Source organism: Haliotis rufescens, unplaced genomic scaffold (genome assembly GCF_023055435.1).
Source record: "Haliotis rufescens isolate VD_foot unplaced genomic scaffold, xgHalRufe1.0.p SCAF_17, whole genome shotgun sequence".
NCBI classification, from domain to species: Eukaryota; Metazoa; Mollusca; class Gastropoda; order Lepetellida; family Haliotidae; genus Haliotis; species Haliotis rufescens.
This window is the reverse complement of record NW_025963857.1, coordinates 9255605-9274786: the sequence shown is the minus strand read 5'-3', so window position 1 is coordinate 9274786 and position 19182 is coordinate 9255605. Positions and strand designations below refer to the sequence as shown.

General features: G+C 40.6%; 1 protein-coding gene and 1 pseudogene across 1 annotated transcript; one reads left to right on the top strand and one right to left on the bottom strand.

Annotated features, from left to right (window-relative positions):
- Window positions 1-9360: 9360 nt before the first annotated feature.
- On the top strand, window positions 9361-10977 carry LOC125381112. The gene is made up of 4 exons (XM_048397331.1): window positions 9361-9408; window positions 9794-9955; window positions 10648-10764; window positions 10876-10977. Exons 1-4 carry the CDS (start codon window positions 9361-9363, stop codon window positions 10975-10977), a joined length of 429 nt encoding a protein of 142 aa, XP_048253288.1.
- Window positions 10978-12971: 1994 nt separating this feature from the next.
- LOC125381111 lies at window positions 12972-16552 on the bottom strand (annotated as a pseudogene).
- Window positions 16553-19182: the final 2630 nt, after the last annotated feature.

The window sequence follows — 19182 nt, the reverse complement described above, 5'->3', positions numbered from 1 at the left end:
CATGTACATCCACCACTCTGATTGGTTCGCGGAGAGGTTCACGCGAGTGTGTTATGGGGTGGCAAATATCCTGTATGTGGAATAAACATTGTATTTAGCGAGCCTTGGCGATATATACCACCCAAAGCACACAAGCGTGATAACTACTTCTTGATATCATATCATTTTTAAAAATTAATCTATTTTCGAAATTAAAGTCTCTCACCAACGGTGCTTAAACATTGCAAATTTTCCCGGAATGTGCGCATTAATATATTTCCCTACTAGTTCTGTGATTGGCCAGGCGGACATTGACAACTGGTAATATAGTTCCAACTTTTACAAAGTGGCTAAACTACCATGAAAACACATTTTATCATTTGTAAAGCTAATGTTTTAAAGCACGAAATAATTTTCTGATTGATCACCTTTCGCGACAATCCACAGAAGTAATAGTCATTTCAGAAAGGGAAGCTACTCTAGTCTTTGAGACGTTTCGTTTGTTTAGTATCATACTTTTACATTGTCATAATGATGCGAAATGCAATGACATGTCCCACACAGCAACAGCACAGCGACTTATTCTTGCCTAATCCATCTCAAATTCGGAAAAAGACCAAGGCACAGGCATGTTGCATACACTTATATAGTGTCTGAGTTAGACACTGACTTTCCGTACCTATTATTGTGGTACTAATGATAATAATAGACAAGGACAACGACATAATTGTAATTGTAATCATTGAAACTATTCCCTTGCCGTTTATTTGCATATTTTCCCGTTGGCTTTATCCCGTCTAGCAATCTAGCCATTACATGATAAATGTGTTTATCCAAAAACATGTTGCAATTTTCAAAAAGGACGCTATACACTGTTATGGCCACTGAGAATCACACATCGAGGAACCTTCCACGTGGCTCCATAGTTTGGTTACACTATGCATGTAAGAACGTGTGCGGCACAAATAGACTTATTATTAATGACTATTACGCTCACTGACAAATCGTATGCGATTACTGTGTGGTAAAATGAGAAGCTGACCTGTTCTAGTGAGCTAATGTTCGCCCAAAAGTTTTTCGATGTCCCAAGTAGTGCCGATAGATCAGTGTCGATATGGATTCTGGCGCAACGTCAACGGTCCTCTTCTTAATATAGTGAGTGAGTGAGTGAGTGAGTTTGGTTTTACGCCGCTTTTAGCAATATTCCAGCAATATCACGGCGGGGGCCACCAGAAATGGGCTTCACACATTGTACCCATGTCGGGAATCGAACCCGGGTCTTCGGCAGAACGAGCATACGCTTTAACCCCTAGGCTAACCTTTTCCCTCAGCTTATATGACAGTTAAAACACGACTCCGTGGTTTGGTTGAAAATGAAAAATCTCGAGCTTGAGAATAAGCCCTCGGGTCTTCGGTCTCCTGTTTTTTTCCTTTCTCGTGGCTTTACATTTTCAACAAAAACTGGAGTCGTGTTTTATCCTCCACATCTAAACATGAAACACGTGGTCGTTTATATTTCTTGCCCTCGTGGGTAAATAAGTGAAACCTTAAGCTTAGTTTAGACTTCATATCTAAATTCGCGTAATTTTGTTTTGACAAACCGAGAACATATTCTGACTCGTGTGCACAAAGAGATAGGACAGCCATTCGTCACCATTCGCCCCTTTCCGTAACCTGCAAGAAGACTCGTCCCCCCTATCGATGAATGTTATGTGCGAAAATACGACAAACCAATCAGAATGCGCGTATGATTTCAAGTTCTTCGTCAAAGAATTCCTCAGAAATAATTTTTGATTTTACATATGTCTTGCATCTAAAAATATACCCAAGACACAGTTAAATGTGTTCAATCATACTGTATAATTCCGAATGTCCCGATGTGCTTTAAATTGCATCTGAAATATATATAATATATGGGGAAATAAATGTGAACCATTACGCAACGAGTTGACAATTGTTTTAGGTATGCCCGTTTGCGCAAAGACGGAACCCGGTCGCAAAAATGGCCACGATAGGGGCACGAGTCGCTATTCGGCTTGTCCCGGAATAACACGAGTTAGTCACGAATGATAGGACAGCATGCGCAAAGAGATGAGTACAATTGGTGGCCAGGGTGATGCCCACCTCCCGCCCAAATGTCCCATTTCCAAAAATGTCAGTCCATCGTACGACTCCGACCATAACATGAGCATAAACCACTGGTTAGTCTAGTTCTGAAATTGGTATAAATGCGAAAAAATAAAACTGACCAAACCCTTTCAATAATCATAATAAAAATCTGCTGAATGCTTCAAATAATAGAAGTTTCACAGTTCTTCAGTTAGTTGATACAATTTTGAATTGTCGATTGCTGAAGTCACGTAACATCACGTGGTCTTATAATGTTGGTATTTGTAGAGGTCGTTTACTTGAGCATGTTGAGTGTATGTGATGGTACACTGCACGTTTAGATTGTATACAATATATATTAAATGATTTACAGAGCTTCCTAAATTGCCCTCGGTCATGACAGCTTATGTTTTTTATCAAACTGTATTACAAAAGAACGGGCAACAAACACATTATATTATAGATTTTATAAGGGAGAGATTAATTTTGTTCAATATGCTACCTCATGAATCATTCACAATGTATTGTGTGACAACAATTGTTACATGAACGCTTACATATATGACAGCTCAATATTGATGTTCCATTGGCTTGATATTGTAAACATGATAAATTAGTTACTATTTTCTACAATACTGCAGCGTTAAAACCAATTAAATCGCAAATTGAGCATATTTACACTATTATAAAACCATTTCATTCAGTTACAGTCCTAAGACCCTATCTACAGGTGGTTCTATTTCCAACACAGGTACAGTGTGGGAAGCCTATTGTTGGTATGTTACTCTGACATATTGCGGTATGACTGGCAGCTGCCAAATCCATCAGCACATGGCGTCAGGATATGACCCTCTTATGCGAGGGTTTCCGTTGGTTGGCATGGCATGTCCAAGCTCGTATTTCAGATCGAGTGTCTTCCTTCTCAGTGTGTAATTTAATTATTAAATTGTTCTTGTCTAGTGTGTAGGTGTGTGAGTGAATGCTTTGATGCTACAGCCCGCTATATACCAACTTCATCACAGTGACCCTTTCATAATTGAATGCGAAAGAGAAAATAAGTGACTTAAACCAAGATCAATCTGGATAAGTGGATACCATTGAGCCACGCCATCAGCATGGTGTCACTGAAAATCACAGATGACATCAGATTAAAAGTAATTCCGATCACCTGATCCTCGTCTCCGGATTCTTACAGGGATCTAGTTTAGTTGTGTTAATTGATTACGTGAAAGCTAAACCTCCGCTCGTTTTGAGCATTGCATATTAACAGGTACACTGTTATTCTCGAAAAAACTATGCTTTTCTTCAAGGATTGTGGTCAGGCTCGCTGACTTGGTTGATGCATGTCATCGATCCAAACCAATTACGTGGGTCGATGCTCATGATATCAATCACTGGATTGTCTGGTCCAGATGATCCGATCATGACCACAGTCTGATATGCTTATAAATTATCAAACTGGTACCTTTGAGCACATTATAGAAAAGCCATGCCTTTAAATACCTCCTAATAGTTAAGCGAGTAGTACGGGCTTTGCGGTCTTGAGATAGACTCAAAGGTCGGTCGCCTACAGTTGTCCATTGTGTGACGAGCCTCAAAATTCTTAAATTGTGAAATAGAATAATCTCCCCCTTGGTCTGTTGGAAAGAGTAAGTGAGTGAGTTGGGTTTTACGCCGCTTTTAACAATATTCCAGTTATATCGCGGCGTGTCAGCTTAATGTGGGAGGAAAGCCCGAAGTGATGCAGGTCTCTGACGTTTACCACTTCGGTGAAACCCACGAGCACGGGTATGGTGCTGACAAACCTAGAAACATAATCGGGGCGAACCGGGATTCGAACCCACAATCATAGGTTTCTGGCGTGTCCAAGGGACGCAACTCTGCACAGCGAATCGCGGCACCTTAGACGATTGGGCCACCCGTGCCCCCCTGTTGGAAAGAGCGATCCCCGAACGCGCAATATCAACAGACTTTGAATAGATTGGACGTTTTGTCATTAAGAGGACAAATGAAAGACTGGTCGGCTCAGTCAGTATACTGTGTCTTAGTGAGATATTCTGGAACAAAACAAGCATCCCACACAAACACACAGTCTGTTGCTGTGTCAGTGCAATATTCTTGAACCCGACGTAAAATCCCACCTCACCTCATGTTAAATAAAATGAATGCGTAAAATGATGACCATGTGTTTATCCCTGTGATCATGAGTTACAATGCTATGTTACAGAAGCATGTGATAGATAATTGTGTTCACCAAAAGAGAAAGTACTTAATACCACAATCAATGTGTACGGTTACATTTGCTGAACAGGTTTGTTGACAATTGAAGAAACACTAAAATATTAAGTTACCAGGATACAAGAAGATTTTCCGACACTGCTACCATAGTGACAAGACACAATGTTGGAAATCTAGGTAATGTAATAGTAGTGTATAACAAACATTTTATCACCAGATTGTTGCAAACGCCAACACAGGAATTGACGTAGACGAGTGGGACTATTTTGCTCGCGACTGTCACATGCAGGGGATTAAAAACAACTTCGACCACAAGTAGATGACGCTGGCGCGTATAATCCTGGTCGAAGAAGACGACGACATTGTGCCACGGATCTGTGCAAGAGACAAGGTTATACTCAATCTGTATTGTCTATAGCCTTAGCTTTTAGGCTGAGGCATAACAAAAACGGTTAAATCCAGTCACAGGACTATAAAATTTCAATTTAATTGGCCATATGGAAACAACAACACGCTGTATAGTATCTTACGGATATTTGAAAATTAGGACCCCCCCCCCCCCCCCGACTACTAAGCCCTCTGCCATTTCTGTGTGAACCCTATCCTAACCCTAACTTTTTGTCCAGCCATCGTAAAACATTTAACACCCATCCCGTTAAGTTGGGGAATGTAGCACAACAGACAATTAAGTTCTGAACAATTGGTACAGATATCTTTAAAAAACTTTATTCTCCACCACGGCAGGCCCTAAAGTTGAAGATGAGGAACTGAAACATCGACAATACTATTTCACTGATTCAATATTGACCTTTATATCCTTCTGCCATTGTCACAAATGGAGGATATCAATCGAAACAGTGAACTTTACAACAAAGTGAAATGCAATGAAATAGCCTAATACAACGGTTATATTTAGTTGAAATGTTTTAACCTCTCGGCTTTGTGAATATTAAACATATCTATAAACAAGTCTTCCCTAGGTTCATGTATCCCCATTAATGGTTTCAGTAGCACTGATGTGAAGATTAAGAGATTTAGAAGCTGTCCAAGATCATCTGTCATGCTGCTTTTGAACGTGAGATGTTTACTATTCATTGTTTGTTATTTTGATAATGTTCACTATAAAAAGAAAATTAAGCTTAAGACAAGAGTGTTACTGTTAGGACCTTATTTGGCGTGATTTAAAGACTACTATGTTGACAGAAGTGTGGTGGAGAAAGTGTGACTAACACGCCCGTAAATGAGGCACCTTAAACGTTCTTTAAGCTTCTTTATTCTTGCACTGCGACGTTTCAGTAAAGATGGCAGTAAAGAAGACAGTGCTTGATACTGCATCTTCTCAAATGCCACTTTGAGATGCCATAAACATGTTCTTCCCTCATGGCAGCTGTGACAATCATGAACGATTTTTGGGATGAGGTTTCAAAGAAAATATCCAGCCGCTGCATGCCTAAGCTGTCCAGGTGAGCTCACCGTGTGACCAGATTCATGTTCCGTTTGTGTTGACCGCAGGAGGCTTATAACCTGCACGACATGTTTCACACCTGGGAGACGTTACACCGAAGAGCTTACAGCTCCAAGCTATCAGTGGAGTGGAAGTCATGTATGTATAGTGACACATCTTCACGCAATGACAAAACAAATGAAAATATAATAACATGTACCAAACGTAGGAGTATGTATCAAATGTACTCAAAGGAAAAATCGTTTGTACATGTATCTCGTTTCTCATGAACGGGCAAACGTGACACTATAAACTGTAGCTATTTTTTTAACATGCTGAATGTATATTTTCAGGATTGTTGATGCGCTCGCAAAAGCTAACAAAACTATGCTGATATCAGGCAGTGGTGGATTATTGAAGTTCATATTACATTTGTTTGAGTATGATTATAAAGAGAACTGAAAAGTGATTTCTAGGATGGGTAATCATTTTATAGATGCTTTTCCATAACCACACTGTTAATATGAAGCCATATGTTACTCCATGTGATTTCAATAAACCCATTTCAGCAATATGCACTATCACAAGAACTATTGTCACATCCATTCATGAAAACCAAACAATAAAAACATCAAACATGAAAACAAATTACTTTGTGATACCAGCATATTGCTGCCATATGTAGTAATGCAGTTGAATGAGCTCTGTTGTGTAGAGATAAATATGAGATATATTGTAGTAAGTGTTCTATAGGGGCTGGCCATAGTTCTAGTATGTGCTAAGTTGATCTAAACCTGGCAAAGGAATGCAAAGCAATTGTATAGGCATTCTTACTGTTGTCAGATTGTGAAAGCTCTAGTAGCCTGATAGCTTCAGTTTCCAGTCCCCTTACTAAGATGTTGCGCTGTAAACAGTGAAGCACAAAAGGCCTAACTAGAACCATGGCACGTGCGGACTGAGATGTCAATTTGTTTAGAATCATCACAACTGATTTGTTGTCTGAATGAAACATAATTTTCTTGTTTACAAGCTGATCTGCCCACAGCTGTACTTCTACCAGAATTGGAAAGAACTCTAAAAAGGTTATGTCCTCTGTAATACCAGCTTTTCTTCACTCAGATGGCCAAGCACCATAGGACCACTGATACCCAAAATATAGGCCGAAACCTCTCCCCTCACCTCCAGCGCTATCTGTGTAAAGGTAATGCTCTGTATTTGATTGCCATTCCATATCCTGAAACAATGAGACTCCATTGTGCTGATGCAGGAATTCCTGCCACACTTGTCAATCCTTGACTCCTTGCGTCAAGCGAATATGATGATTGTTTTTTTTTTAATGTCGCATCAATTAGCCTAGGCCTGCGAGAGAAAGGACGGCCTATTGGTATGGCCCTGCAAATAAAATTGGGTAAACCCAGTTGTGATTGTAATTGTTTCAGTAGGACTTTGTTTTACTTAAGTAATTCTGATATTGCTTGCTGACATTGTATGATTTTGTCAGCAGGGATTCTTGCTTCCATTGCCTCTGTGTCTATTTCTATGCCCAGAAATGTAAGGCAAGTGTGTGGTAGTACGGTCTTTTCCACTGCTATTGGTACTCCAAGACTAAGGCAAATATCGAGAAATATATCCAAACATTGTTGACACTGTATTGTATTGGCTTATCCCCGCAAAAGAAAATCATCTAGGTAATGCAAAACCTCTGCTTTTGGGTGTGTGCGTTGTGTGGCCCATTGCAAACATTGCAATTGCAAACTTTTCAAACACTGAACAACTGATTTTACAGCCCATTGGAAGGCACATATCAAAGTAATCACTACCTTGAAATTGAAAACCAAACAAATTAAAATCTTCTTTCCTTATTGGGCAAAGCCTAAATGCACTTTTATATCTGCCTTGGCCAAAAGTGCTTTGTTGCCTAAACCCTGTACCAAGGGGATCGCATCATCAAAGCGGGTGTATGTGACAGAGGCAACATTGTCATCAATATTGTCATTTATTGATGAACCTTCTGGATATGATAAGTGGTGAAGTATAGGAGAAACCATTTCTACGAGGGATTACCAGCGATTGTAAACCCTGACGTGAGGTGACATACAATCGCTGGTTATCCCGAGGAGAAATGGTTTGTTCAACTTATAAAACGACTCATCGCATAGACAACGTTTTTAATTAAATAACTGTAATAAAAACTCTCAAATGTATAACCTGTATCGGAGATGAAAAATCGCCTGCAGTCGTGAACTCGGTTCAATCAACCGGTGACCTCAGCACGTGGGTTTTGCAACGGTGCGAAATCTGCATGTGCGTCTCGCAATGGCACGAAATCTGCACGTGCGTCTCGTAGGCTGTTCGTAATTTTTGTTCTATCGAGGGTTTACAATGATTGTAAGCCCTCCTACGAGGTGTTACCACAATTTCAAAAACTCCATATCGAGTTACACAAACAGCAAGTAGGTATAAATAAGTCTGAACTCGCCAGGGATTTTTTGGGGAACCAGTCCTATGGGAGATATTCTCAATTCTTGCAATGGGGCTTTAAGAAAAGTTTAGGCAGGATGGTAGGACCCTATCTCTTTGTCCCCTTTCCTTTGAACAAGTTGTGGATATTAGTAAGCAGATTTTAGGTTTTTCGCAGGACAAGGTGTGTAAACTCCAGTATAGCCTAAGCTGAATCCAGCATTAAAACCTTGCCACAGGTAGGTTGCCTCCTCATACCTAGGATATTCTGATCAATCGGACTTTAACACTTGAAAATTTATTGGAGAAGTCCCTTTATCTTGGATAGTTACTAGTTCAATCAGTTTGGGGATTTGTCTTTTTGCTTGCTGTGACAATTGTGACTGGCAAACCATAGCTGGGTGAGGCTTGCTGCTAAGTGTAGAAATATGAACATACTTGCAAAATCGAGGTGTGCACTGTGCAGGTCGGGGATAACCACCAATCGGCGTATAATAAGCCAATCGGCGTATAATAAGCCAATCGACGTATTATACGTCGATCGAGGTATGTGAGAAATTTACACCGCAGGCCATGCAATAACTTATTTCCGACTGTGCGCTAGAGCGATAATTGAAAGTGACCAAATTCCCGCTTGCGATAGAAATGTCAATTTACTCAATAAAACTAGAATTTGACTACACATGGCTCACAAATACAACCCCGTCAACTCACTTGCACACATATCAGGCTCAACGACAATGTTATACCTCTGTTTGCTCAGTTTAATGCACATACACCGCTCAGTTGTACATCTGCAACGCCATGTTGCTCTGCACCGGAAGCAGTACTAAACGATAAAACGAGATGTTGACTGGGAAAAGAATGCACCAGTCCAAAGAAACAATTTCTATGGAGGCCCAGTGGCTGGTCATAATTGAAGAAATCCGAATTACAAAATGAAATGCAAAATCAAACCGTAAAACCGGAAAATTGTCGTGGCAACAGTGTAAATGAATAACACATGTTGTCTACCATTGGTACATAAATAGAACGAGCAATCTGAGTGGTTAATACTCGTTCGTAAAGGTGTATATAAGCCATTTCATGATAGTAAGTGTGTCTGACTTCAACTAACTGGAGAGGAAATCATGGAACATCAGGAGGAGGCTGGTGGACAAGACAAAGATACCATAGAGGTGAGATGAGACAGTGAACTGCAAAGAAATAATGTATGAAACAGCACCTGATAATGGAAGCATAAATACTCTTTTATGAACAAGACGTAGGAAGTATTGTCCAACCCTAACCCTTTCACATCCGGGCTTGGGCCGGCAAAGGCGGGTTTAAAGTTAAAACCATAGGTCGTTATTGCACATCACACGACACAATGAACTATGTCACAGTAGATTGCCACGAAAATATATCACAGATGACTCAGGGTATGCTAGTGTCACGGTCACTCCATATACACTGAGGAATAAATATCACAGATGACGAATGAATCATGAAGGTACTTCATGTGAGTGGCGTGCAGGTCAAGCAGTTGAGGAACCTGTAAATATAGAAAATACATTTTAACAGATGCCGGAAACCTACAGATATACAAAACGTCGACAAACACAGGCCAAAAAACCTACATTGGTGAAAAATCATCACAAGGGACCAATGCCCACAACATTTGTGACTGACGCAAGAAAGAAATCCAACACCCTCTGCTCCAGAAAGCGAACACTGATGAAGAAGGTATGATGACATAATGTACAACATTACATATGTAAAGGGAAGCAAATCAATATTAATGGCCTTGCAAAAGCATACATTACCTGAAGTCTCCATCCATCACCTCCAGAAGGCCTGCCAGAATGTCGCTGCCATTACGTAGGAATGTGAGCAGCACAGACTTAGTGCCAGTCCTGCCATTGCGGTGAAAGTCCTGACGCAGAGATGCTGTCACATCCTTCGATCCGAGGTCTTCAGTCTGAATAATTTCAGCTGTGACCATGTCAACCAGTTCGGCATTTGTCCTCTTGGTGACATCTTGAGACTTCTCACGGTCCCCTGCCAAAATGAACACCCGTGGTAGCTTCACCACGCATCCCAGTTTCTGGCCTGACAAAATGGCATCAACATACAAAGATTTATTGTAAATACACATTCCTGCGAACATACATAGTTCCGAGTCCAGGGGCTGTCCTGAGAGGGACGTGTGTGGAACTGCACTTGAAGGCTTGGCCAGATAGCCAGACTGTCGCACACAAAGTCGCCAGTGACGGATCTCGTTGTCCAGATTCGGATGATAGACATCATCGCTGTCGTCTGGGGCACCTCCAGACATCTTAGACAGATGTGATCGGATCTGTAAAAAAATTATTGATGTCATGCTAATGTTTGAAAGTAAGTGTAATCATTTATTACTACAAATTGAAATGTTTCAGGTGGACGAATTAGTGAGCCGGACACATTCGGAGGCTTACCTACACATTTTCAAGCCATCCAAACAAAACTGGTCGTATGGATCACATGAACTTAAATCTAAGTACGACAAATTGCTTGTAAGTAAAGCATATCAATCAGTAAACAGAACATATATAAATTCCCGTCTACGTCAATAAACAGTCATTGTTACATATGACATTTGATATGCATATTATTATTTTTTTCAGATGAAACAACATGGACCCATGGAAACACAAGGGATTCCAGCACAAACAACAAGCGATGATGTCGTTACCGTCCCCTTCCCTTCCCTTCTCCCACTAACATGAAAAGTACTACAACTGTTGATGTACAAACCACAGTTTCAATGTTTCGACAATCTAGTGCTAATAAATGTGCCATTTGCCATATTGAAAGAGATGGTGATGGCGACACAGAAAAGGGACCATTGGGAGGACGTGATGTCCCAAATTGTGATTATTGGGTGCATTTCCTCTGTCAAGTTTACAGAGTTTCAAAAAAACACCTCAGCATAAAGAGAAAAATACCTTTCCACTGTGATAAGCACAGACATACAACAATGTAATAAAATTCCTATCAAACTGTTCTTATTGTTAACATTATTGTAATACATTTGCATAGCAGTATGTTTTACTCAAGAAGGGCCATTATTCAGACGTGAATACAACTCTTGAAAACCATTTCAAAGTGGTCACAAACTGAAAACCGAGTGTCGGGAAATACGGAGTTCATTATTCAATTAGGAGATAAATACGTCGTGTTCAAATGAAATTTCCGTACATCCATTCAGCATAACATAACGCAAATCTTACAAAACGAAATATTTATCGACATTGTAACATGAACGTTAATTAAATCGATATTTAGGAGGAACTAATTTACTGAGCGCATGACACAACAAAACTGTCGTTAGCAATACGTCTCCTCGTGCTCACCTTCGAAAGGATGCATGATATGGGGTGCCGCGAAACCGATCAACGGTTTCGAGGTACTCCAATAATGATGGTTCATTTTACGAAAGGGGTGGCCACATGTTCAAGCCCATTTCTCAGAAAATAAACAAACAACAGGAAATATCACAAATTCAATTCTTTATCACAGTTCCTCATCTTACTTGTAATTTGTAGTTATGCGTATCTATAAAATACAAATAATCAAAATTAGAAAAGCCGTACTTACTGTTTGGCCCCTATACAAGAAAGTGTCAACTCGCTGAGGTAGTGACAAAAGAGGTCAAACATGTGCGAGATTTTAGATATGCAGCTTAGCTGGGATGGAAAAAGTTGTTTACTGTCACAGTGGAATTACATATGTGAAAGAGACCATGGGAATTAGCAGAAGAATTAACCTGGAAGTTATTCACGGGAGCAGTGGACAGTGGCAGGATATTTGTATCTTGGACAGGTACCAAATTACGTTCGTTAGCGAGCTGCTGCTGTCCCTGAAGAATGTTCGAATAATGTCGTTTTTGAGCCGAGCTCGAGTCAATGGAATACGACTTCAACGATTCATCGGTTTTGTGGCCGGTAATTTTGCAAATCTCGCGATTTTCAATGCCTGCGTTTGACAGCAAAGTAACAGCAGTTGCCCGAAGAAAATGGTTTGTATACACTTTGAGACCAGCGTTGGTAGAAATGTCTTTCATCATGTTGCCAATGACATTTACACCAACTGGCCTCGTGGTGTACCATTCGGTGTCGTCGACGTGGACTCGTCTCTTGGGAACCTGGTAAAAAGCACCATTGTTGGGATTGAGGAGAGACATGTATTTTTTTAATGAAAGTACAGGAAAGAATTGGTCCGATGTTGCATAAATGCGTTTGTTGGGCCCATTTGAGTCTTTGAGATCACCCCTGTGATTTTTGGTGACTTCGGAGTGTGTCAATTCAATGAACTCAAACACCTGTTCATCGGTGGATACACGAAAGGAAGATTCAGTTAATTCCCTTTGGTTTTCTTTACCACGTAGCGAAACCGAGTGTAAGGTCGAACCAGACTTTACGAAGCAAGCCGGAAAGAGTTTCCGTATCCAAACTTTCACAAAAATTTTTTAAATCATTCTCGGGGATAGCAGCATGTGTTGTCTGGTCAAGGCCATCGCGCTTGAGTTTTTTTATCATGGACAGAAAAACATTGTTTGCAGTGTGAAATTCCCGGTCTTAGATAATGTTTATGCTGCGCTCAAATGGCGGTCCCCTGATGTGCCTGTGTATGGCAGCACGCAACCCAACAAAACTCGATTTTGAGTAAAGATCTCCCTCAGCATTTCTGACTTCGGCATAAAAGAACCTCAGTCTCTCATTCAGTTGAGAAGCAGGAAGCTCTTCGAACTTGGGTTCAAAACCTCGGAAACCAAGCCATTCTGGAAGTGAAAAAGATTGCCTTGTTCAGGGTACAAATGTGACAGTAAGTGGGAGTAATTTGTTATTAGTCCTATTACGGCGTCGTGTTTAAATGAAATTTCCGTATATCCATTTTGCATAACATATCACAAATCTCACAAAACGAAATATTTAATTTACATTAAGATTTTGGTCAATCTCGTTATATTATTGCCAATTTTTGCGATGACACATAGGTCATGCCTTACATTGCTATCATGGCAATGGTGTAAGGGAGGTAACTCTCGCTGATGTTGATCGAATCTGCGTAGGAATTTTAGGCATGTGTTTATGTATTCTTTTATGTTTCAATGGCTTACGTCGAAATATTTTAACTCCCCCGGAGGTATTACGCCAAGTAGATTTGGTGAGGTTCCCATCCACGATGTCCTGTACTGCATTTGCATCAAGGGACGCGAAGCGGTCACTAGACACTTTAACTTTTGGCTCTACGGAAACGCTGGCTGTATTTCCTAGTTCAGGGGCCACCTCAGAACGGTTTTCAGCTTCAACAGTTGTTGTGAGTAATAATAATAACAAAATTAGGTGGGTGTATGAAAGTCATAACTATTATAGAGTTGCAATAAATGTTTTTACTCTGTTAAAGAATGATTTTCTTTTCTTTTCCCTTTGGCCAAGCCAAAGAAAATTACATCATTTATGATTATTATTGGGTAATTAATGAAAATAGTTAAATTTCATTAACCTTCAAATTCTGGAATTATCTCAGAAAATGTCTCGTCGTCCCAATCACTCAATATTTCATCGAAATCTCCGATGTGGAAGTCAGGGTAAATTTCCATCTGTTCCTCCATGTTGATGACTTCAAAAATAGTTCCATTAATTAATGTATACATACACGGTGATGAGACCCAAAAGATTCAGCGATGTTATGCTCATTCGACAACACTTTTTAACCAATCAGATCAGAGAACATACCTACTTTTATGTTACAATGCCAATTAAACAGCAGTAAGGTGAACCTCACCACAGCAACACCACGCAGCTGTATAAGTATTGTTCCTTAAACACCAGTTATTCCCCCTTACGTTGTATCTTAAAAGAGGCAAGTATATGAACATTTCTACTGTGGCTGTATAAATGTATTTCTACTGTTTTCAGGACAGCATTTACATATTCAGACAAACTTTAAAAACACATATTGCAGTGTGTGTACCAACTAAATGAACACAAATGAAAGGTGTGCGTAGTTTGGCATGATACATTACAAACGTTTCATTTCATTAATTTTACAGTCAATTTTAATGCTGGCAAATATTTCATATTCAGTTAAACTTTTAGGGTTTATCCACTCCCTTGGTTTGTGCGTTTTACTGTTTTGACAGTATGAATATAGGTTTTTCAAAAGTGGCATATTATCGATTTTGTGTTTAAAAAAAGGTTAATACCTGGTCTAAGGTGTCTATGTTGCCGCATATTCTCTGCCAGTGCTGTTCTGTAGGAAGTTCCAGAGGCATCCACATCTGTATGCGTCTGTTTTGGGCCTCTAAAACAAAATCTCCCCCTTCACCTCTGAAATCCTTCCCTGACACCGACAAAGAAATATGTGATTCTATGAAGTCCTTCATCTCTTGTGGACTAGAATCCCTCACATGATGTTCCCGAAGAGTGAGTTCTTGGTACTGTGTCATGTGTAGGCCATAGAACAGATCTGAGAAACGTGCATAGAATTCTGTAATCAATTTCTCATTTCCTCTTCTCATGCCACACCGGAATAGAAACAGTGCCATCGGCCATGAAAAGGTAGTTCCTGTTCTTTGCACATGATAGCCATGAAAGTAAAAGAGCCACACTTGCCTGCCTGCCTGCCTGCCATGTTCCTTACACTCTCTGATGAATGGAACGAGAAGTTCAGCTCCTGTCCCCCACAGAAATATTCCAGCATCTGCCAAGCCTTATGATGGTCCGTTGCATGTCGGCACGCGTCTTGGGCTCGAATTGTCCTGAAACCCAGCATGATGGCAAGATCTTTAAGGATTACATCCCACAATAACTTAAAACTTGCCTTTGCCATGTTGATTTCCATTTGTCCGGGTCCTGGGAGCAATAAGATATTTCCGAACGTCCGGTGTTCCTGTGGATTGTGACATGGTAGGTTATGGTCATCATCCAGATGCTTCTGTAAGTCAGGCACGCCATGAATATCGGTGGCATTACAGATGGAACATGTGTAATGATTTTTTATCACACGCTAAGCAAGGTAGGAAGGCCATCACATCCAATCACACACCATGATCTAGATAATCCCACACCAACATCTTCCAAAATCCTGTGGAGCACAACCTCTATTGACATATATGAACATGGATTTATAATAACGGGCTCACCAACAACAAGATCTGGATGGAACAGTTCACCAGCCTCAACAATGTCATACTTGTTTGGTGTCCTATCTGATCTCACGATTCTGATCTTTGATGTATCGTCATCCCGACTCACAGTGTAATGGGTGTCATCCATAGCTGTGGGTGGATCAGGCAGCACGGCACAATCAAAAGTGTCACTCACGCCATCTGCACCTTGTTCTGCAAGGAATTTGTCCAACATTACAGTTAGTACTTTTGTTCGATGATGACGAAAGACATCCATAGACGAAGATATAAAAGAGGGTAGTGTGTTCTGCAGAGATATGACGTCATACGTCAACCAGTTGCATGGACTGAGATGGGGTGTTATCTGCAACGTAGTATCAGGTTGGAAAATGTGTAGCAATGTCGTTACAACACTCACCATGGCTTTGGCGTCGTATCTCACTCGCAAATTCCTCGCCAGCACCTGATTTTTGTCAAAAAAATGGAATAATATCTCCTGCTGTGGGACATTTTACAGGCATGGCAGCTTGTTCGTTGATTCACTTGAGTATGCTTTGGTAAGAGCCAGATGGACTCGTCTTGGACGACAGATTGCAAGCCACTTTACTGCCTGTCACATAGTATAGTAACAGGTTCATGGCAAACGATAGAGGGCAAATTACATTACTGTTCCTTGCACCATATAAGTGTTCATAGGCACGAGCCAAATATGCATGTTTTGTGGCAGAACTATCACTATTAACATTCGTCAGTGATTGTAACAGAGCAACAACAACAGGGTTCTGATGTGTCAACCATTCCTTGGCATCATACTTGCTCAGGTTATCTGGTTCCCTGTACTGGGATGACACAATATGGCTGTCACGGTACAATTGTTGCTGTTGAGTGTTACCAAGTGCGATAGCAATTAACCGCAAATCGTCACTGGTGTAGACACCGGATTCAATACAAGGTGCAACATTGACAGCTGTGGGAAAGGTGTTATCATTTTCATTTGGCAGATGGTTCACTTCAACATTGTTTTCACATTCAGTGCACAAATGATTGTTTGTGCTTGACAGCCACCCATTTTTTCATCACAGGTTGCCGGATTTTGCGCCATTTCAGTTTGTAAACTTTAAAGTTTTTTCTCCGACGAAATTGTCATGTTGTGTACACCCACATTCCATTCTACCTTCAATATGGCGTAATATTTATCTACATATATCTACTGGAGATCACAAATGTTATATCACAATGTATATGAGAAATATCACAGTCAGTATTCACAGAATCTCTATCACAGATGTGGAGTTGATCACAGTTTGATGGTGGTTTCAATCACAGATAATATGAAGTGTTCAGGTTATCACAGTTCCAAATACAATATATCACAATGACCAATGTCAATATTTACAAAGATAATGTTCCCCCATACCCTTTCCTGTGCAGGAATTTGATGTCAAACACACTATCATGACATGGCTTTAAATACACCTTTACGAACGAATATTAACCACTCAGATTGCTCGTTCTATATATGTACCAATGGTAGACAACATGTGTTATTCGTGTACACTGTTGCCATGACAATTTTCCCTCAATTTTTATTTGTTTTACGGTTTGATTTTGCATTTAATTTTGTAATTCGGATTTATTCAATTATGACCAGACACTGGGCCTCCATAAAAATTGTTTGTTTGGACTTGTGCATTCATTTCCCAGTCAACATCTCGTTTTATCGTATAATACTGCTTCCGGTGCAGAGCAACACGGCATTGCAGATGTACGACTAAGCGGTGTTTGTGCATAAAACTGAGCAAACAGTAGTATAACATTGTCGTTGAGCCCGATATGTGTGCAAGTAAGTTGACGGGGGTTGTATTTGTGTGCCATGTGTGGTCAAATTCTAGTTTTATTGAGTAAATTGACATTTTTGTCGCAAGCGGGGAATTTGGCCACTTTCAATTGTCGCTCTAGCGCACAGTCGGAAATTAGTCATTGCATGGCCTGCACTGTAAATGTCTCCAAAAACGTCGATCGGCTTATAATACGCCAATTGGTGGTTATCCCCGACCTGCTGTGTACGATTGAAGTCAAAGCATGTACCGGTTTGACGTGTGCCAAATGCCGGTGTGTGCAACATGGCAGAAGATCTTGGTTTTTAAGCTGAATGCCGCTCATATGGCATGCCTGGGTTGTACGATTGTGGGGTCGTGAAAAACAACCATAATTTCCTGGTTAATTTTAGACCAAGGTGTCAGTGGGTAACGCGACAGACGCAGTCTAAACTGCTGATCATGGTGTTTCCAGCCACCCCCCTTTAGCCAGTGATATGCTGTGCGAATGATATCCATGTACTTCAACAACTGTTGAGCTCTAGCAGGACATTTCCCAATATAAATGCTGGTGAAAACCAAGAAGGCTGATGTCCCCTCTTCGACATAGTAAATCGCCAGCAGTCCAAGATTAACTATCTCCAGAATGCCTCTGTTATTTAGGCCCATTTCACCTACTAAACCTCTATCAGAATATGATGACCCCTCAGTTGTTTTGAACATTATGGCTAAATCCACATACTCATGATTCCAAATCTTTTCTTTAATGGGACAATATCCCCCAAATCATCCCCAGCTAGTGGAATACACATTTGGCTGATATCGGAGACAGTTTGCTGTGTGGATGTCGCCATGGACGGGGGAGTGTAACATACATGTGCTGCATTGGACGTGTCGTTTGACGAGCCCGGGACGGAAGAGCGACTGGTACCTACCATGCTTTCGAAAGATATAGGAACGTTCTGAGGGTTGTGAGATGGGCCTAACTGAGGGTGAGACATACGTAGGGTTTCAGGAGGGGTAATTGAAGTTATGTTACGAATCCCCTCACCCGATTTGACGCAATCTTGGACAGGAGCGGACGGCTGGCACTGGATGTCTGCAGCGGCGACCTCCTAAGTTGTTTGCGGTCCCCATTTACTGTCAAGCCTCGCCTGTTTCTGTCCTGCCCTCCTTGTCCTCACAGACCCCCCCCCCCCCCCCCCTTTCTTTTTATTTGTCATGCTGCCCCTGTTACGCGCCGATGTGGCCTGTGAATGTTACCCACGTGTAGCTCGCTTTAAAAGTTACACAGGAAAGGACAACTCTTGCCGATGACATGAATAACCTATCCAAACGTTTTAGAATTATTTCCCTTCAAGTTACTTTCAGAACTTTTCAAGTTACCCATAGAAATGGGCACGTATTAACAGTGTAATGTACCAAGGTAAATTGATATTGCTTTCTTTCATGTGAGATTTCATAACATCTCTAGGAAGACATAAAACCAAGCTACAGAGCTATACCTGCATCTGGTTTTCGAGAAGTCAACTACATATGTTGTCAGAGTTGAAAGAAACTGAGAAAAGTACCTGTATATCAGTGAGTGAGTGAGTGAGTGAGTGAGTGAGTGAGTGAGTTAAATTTTACAGCGCATCGGCAATATTTCAGCCATATAACGATGGGATCAAGGTATACGATTTAAAATATCTGTCGACAAAGGACAGTAAAATAGTAAGATATATAATAAAACAAAACAAGATCTTAATTTTTAAAAACCATATATCTATACATAGATTAAGTCTTATCAATTAAAACATGGCTATAGACCACTAATAACCAAAGCTAGACCACCTAACTGGGGACCTGTATATATCATGACCTGTATATGAAGGGCATGTCGCCAAATGATATAAATGAAGACATGAGAAGCAGACTTTGGGATGACATCCCTTCATATTCAACTGTTCAGAAATTGGCTGTTGATGTTTAACAAGGCATAG

Bases quoted from the DNA above. Each gene is read 5' to 3' on its own strand.
- LOC125381112 (XM_048397331.1), top strand. From the start codon at position 9,361: ATGGAACATCAGGAGGAGGCTGGTGGACAAGACAAAGATACCATAGAG. The intron at 9,409-9,793 runs GTGAGATGAGAC...ACATTTTAACAG, and splicing joins AAGACAAAGATACCATAGAG to ATGCCGGAAACCTACAGATA. The intron at 9,956-10,647 runs GTATGATGACAT...GAAATGTTTCAG, and splicing joins AGCGAACACTGATGAAGAAG to GTGGACGAATTAGTGAGCCG.